The 4,088-nt window shown below is 33.6% G+C and overlaps 1 protein-coding gene across 1 annotated transcript; it reads right to left on the bottom strand.

Annotated features, from left to right (window-relative positions):
• Window positions 1-3,339: 3,339 nt before the first annotated feature.
• LOC109208239 (NDR1/HIN1-like protein 12) lies at window positions 3,340-3,744 on the bottom strand. The gene has a single exon (XM_019371309.1). The coding sequence runs from the start codon at window positions 3,742-3,744 to the stop codon at window positions 3,340-3,342; it is 405 nt and encodes a 134-aa protein (XP_019226854.1).
• Between the last annotated feature and the right edge of the window lie 344 nt (window positions 3,745-4,088).

Here is a 4,088-nt window from a genome sequence, read left to right as displayed (position 1 = left end):
AGACAAATCAGTATAGTTATATACTTGCATAGTATACTGATATAGAATACTTATATACTATACCAGTATCACTCATAAAAAAGACAGACAAACCAATACAATTCCATACTCGCATCGTATACTGATTTAGCATACTTATATACTATATAGGTATCACATAGCTTTTTACTTGAATACATGCAGACGAACCTTCTTGGGCATGATTTATTAACCCGATATTGACATTTTTCTCTAACAGCATACTGTTTCATAACGAGAGCCAACAGGTTCTTGTCTTTGTAAATTTGTCCTTTTTAACTTTTTGATGAAATTGATCAGTTATGATGTTTGCATCATCAAGTTCTAAACTGGTGTCATCTCCTTCTTGCACATCAAACATACAAATCATATCAGTGCTTTCAAATTTTGCAATTTCGGATGAAATTGGAGCAACATCGAAATTGGAGGTGCTTGCAGCTATAGTATTTTTAGCAAACGACACACACAGGGGAAGTGTTGTCATCCCTGCACTTGATTTTTTCAATTCCATGTAAACACTAACAATCATATCACTGCAAATTGTAATTGGTGGATATCCTTGAGCAACAACATACTGAATAACTATTGTGTTACTGTCCTTTTGCAGTTGCTTTGCAATTTCTCTGAGAAGTTGTTCAAATTTCCAAAAGGTCTTTATTAGAATTGCATCAACATGAAAATTTACGAAATTATTGTTATCATCCCATTCTCCACTATGCTGCAGCAGAATTGGTATATTTTCCATGATTCGGAAGTTATAATCACTTTTATGTCCAAAAGTGAATCTCAACAATGCAAATTTCAACAGTGTTGATGTCAAATATTGAATTTCAACAAAAGATTTTTCGAAATCAAACCTCTAGATCTCCAGATATCTAAACCGAGAATAAAATTTTTTCAGCTAAAAATTCAGAAGTTTGAGCGCTAAACTTCTGTAATACTTATAATTTTTGACATTCTTCTTTGCCAGCGAAATCAAAATCCAAAAACAAGATGTGAATCAGTATCTTCGATATATTTTTTCACACTTAGCGATCTTCAAATTAGGGGATGTCGGTGGAAATCTCAATTTTATGCGCTTATTTTCGGAAATTTTGAGCAGCTTTTGGGTTTTTATAGGTAGGCTAGTTATTTTGATATACCCGTTTGTTTATTAAATGGGTAGGAGATTATAATTATTTAATGGGTAGAATTCTTTTATGGATAAAGCAGGGTAAATAGTTTCACTTTTATAGATACTCCTGTCTTTTCCCCATTTAAAAGCATCATGCAAAAGTATTTCTCCTAATGGATGCACTACGTGGCCTTTTGCGGAGGTTTTTGTTAGAAAAATGATAGATAAATACGTAAAAGAATACTTGTAAAGAAAATATGTGTAAAAGAATTTCGTGCAAATTTAAATGGTAAAGTATGTATAGTAAGACAAGAAAATTAAAAGTAGGTATAATTAGGCAGGCGCACTGCTTTATATTAGGAAAAGTAAAGCAGGAAAACAAAGAGAACTTTCTCTTCGTAAGGCGAAAAATGGACACGAAATAAAAGCAAAAGTCGAAAAATAAACTTCTCTAAAAGAAAATCATTTTCTCTCCTCTTTTCCCCCCTTTTTCTTTTCGCTGGAAACTGACTTGCATTTCTCTTTTTTTCTTTCCTCTGTCCCAGAACAAATAATGAATATTAGAATTGGCCAAATACTTCGACTGTCAAATAAATTTCAATTTGATTTCTGACATCTGGCTTCACTCTTTCAAAATCAGATTTACGTATTTTAAAAGTACATAAAAAAGTAGTATTACAGTAATATTAGTTACCTTTTCTAACAATAATGAAGTGTATACAATGTATCGGCTTCAAATCTGGGAAGATTCAGTTCGTTCGATTTGAAAAGTTCAATTTATTAGAAACTTCGAAAAGAAAAAAGTTGCTCTCTGCATTTGTCATTCTCCAAACTTTGAAGGGGTTAATGAACAATCAATCTATTTATGAGAATGTTGTCAAAATAGCACAACAAACAACAACTGATAAATAGATGATAATACTGAATGTAGAATATTAGTATTCAACTTTATCGTACAAAAATCATTCTTCCACAATTAAATAGTTTGAGATTAATTTTTAAGAAAGAAAATCTTGTTGGGTGGATTATTTATCAGATACGATTAATATAATCTGCACCAAATCTCTTATATGCTTACACCAAATCTCAACGAGTTTTCAACGACAACTTTTTTGGTCGAATTAGCCCAACTCGAATGGTAGCGACGAAATACTGCAGTGTTCCAGGTTTAATTAACGAAATTTGTCTTTGGACAAAGCAAGAGCTCCTCAATTTATACAACTCAATATTAATTATACGTAAACTACTGAATCTCTTTGACACAAGAGAAGCATTTGGCATAGTAATAATCGGGTTCATTAAATTTCAGGTCATAACTTTAAATCATAGGTATATCAATTTAATTTTTACGTTACAGACTCCATCCTGTTGGTGCTTTGGAATGGAGAAACCCATGGTAGCGAACCCTTTCCACTAATATAGCACGAATCCAAATAACTTAACGGTTAAGACGAGACCAACATGGGCCACTGATGTTTTCGCTTTTAGTTGCTTCCGGACAAGGTAGGCAGAAAGCTTCGGCACAATGCTTTGCTGTGGCTTTCTACTGCTTCTTTATGCCTAGTGTTACTCTTTTTTTTCTAGTACATTCATACATGCCAAAAAGGTGTCTATTACGTAGCAAAACTTCAAAATATTTTCTTACTTCTTGATTAAGGTGAGATCTTCCTTTTTTTTCACTTTTTTTTATCATTGGAATATAAAAATGGATTTTCAATTTCCAATGCCACACTATCACTTTTGATTATTGAACATATATTCTAGGTACTACTTGTTGGTCTAAATACTACAGTAGTTCTATTGGTAAACTAAATTTGTATGAAAATATTTTATATTTTTAAAAAAATAAAATTTGAAGTCATTTATTTTTGTCTTTTAACTTTGCTCTTACTGCTCCAATAATGTGTCAACTGTATGACATGTTCAAAGTAGAAACAGACATAATCTAAACAAATACTTATATGATTTAGACTATTCATATATTTCTTAATTAAATAATGTGTAAAAAAATTTAAAAGACGTAGTTAAACCTCTGTTACGTTGTTAATCCTTTCTCAAGAAGAAAGAAGTACTGAATAGTAGACAATTGAATATTGATGATTACTTCTTCCAAGAATCTAGTTGTATCCAGAAAAAAAGGACAAGCCTTAGCTTATTTTTCCATAAAATTGAATCTAAGACAAAATACCTAGTTGAATTCCTATGAATCATTTGGATTTCGTGCTGCATCTCGGGTAAATTGTAGTTCCATTTAGCGGAAACTTGAGCTGACAATTAAGATGCAACCAGAACTTAACAGAACCAAGCAACCCTACTCTCCACCTTGTTCTTGTATTCCCTCTTATATCAAAAACCACTTGATTCCGCCTTAAGAAAAGCTCAGCAACCTCTCCTTCTTCCGGCGTCAATGGAATCGACGATGATTCAACAGGATAATACATATACTTGGAGCTGTTTGCAGGGACATCAAAAGGGTCAGCATTTAAATAAGCCACTTTAACACCATGGAAGCTAAGTGTGTAACTCGTCTCATAGAAACTTGCATGAGCTCTTGAATTGTCATTCTCAGCTTTGATAATAATTGAGACTCTGAGAGTGAGAACACTGGCCATGTCATAGGAAAATCTGTCTAAATTGGCACTTGCTACGCTCATTTGAGGGACTTTTGGTCGAATGACCATGTAGCCAATGAACACGACCATGCCAGTGATGATCACGGCTACGGTTAAGATAGTGCAGATTATGGCTGCACACCAAATTAATGGATTGGTGCGTCGTTCTGGTCCTAGAACTGGCTTTGGCATTGGAAATAGTAACTTTTATTAGTTGAGCGACAGTCCTTTCACTTAGCACCGTCAAATCACTAAGGCCGATTTCCGTTCCTGCTCGACGGGTAGGGCGCTGATTGATAGAGGTGATAGGTTTTTGTTTCTACTGACAACAACCGGAGGAGTTC

This window comes from Nicotiana attenuata, unplaced genomic scaffold, assembly GCF_001879085.1.
Source record: "Nicotiana attenuata strain UT unplaced genomic scaffold, NIATTr2, whole genome shotgun sequence".
NCBI classification, from domain to species: Eukaryota; Viridiplantae; Streptophyta; class Magnoliopsida; order Solanales; family Solanaceae; genus Nicotiana; species Nicotiana attenuata.
The sequence above is the reverse complement of the archived record's forward strand: the minus strand, read 5'-3'. Positions and strand labels throughout refer to the sequence as shown.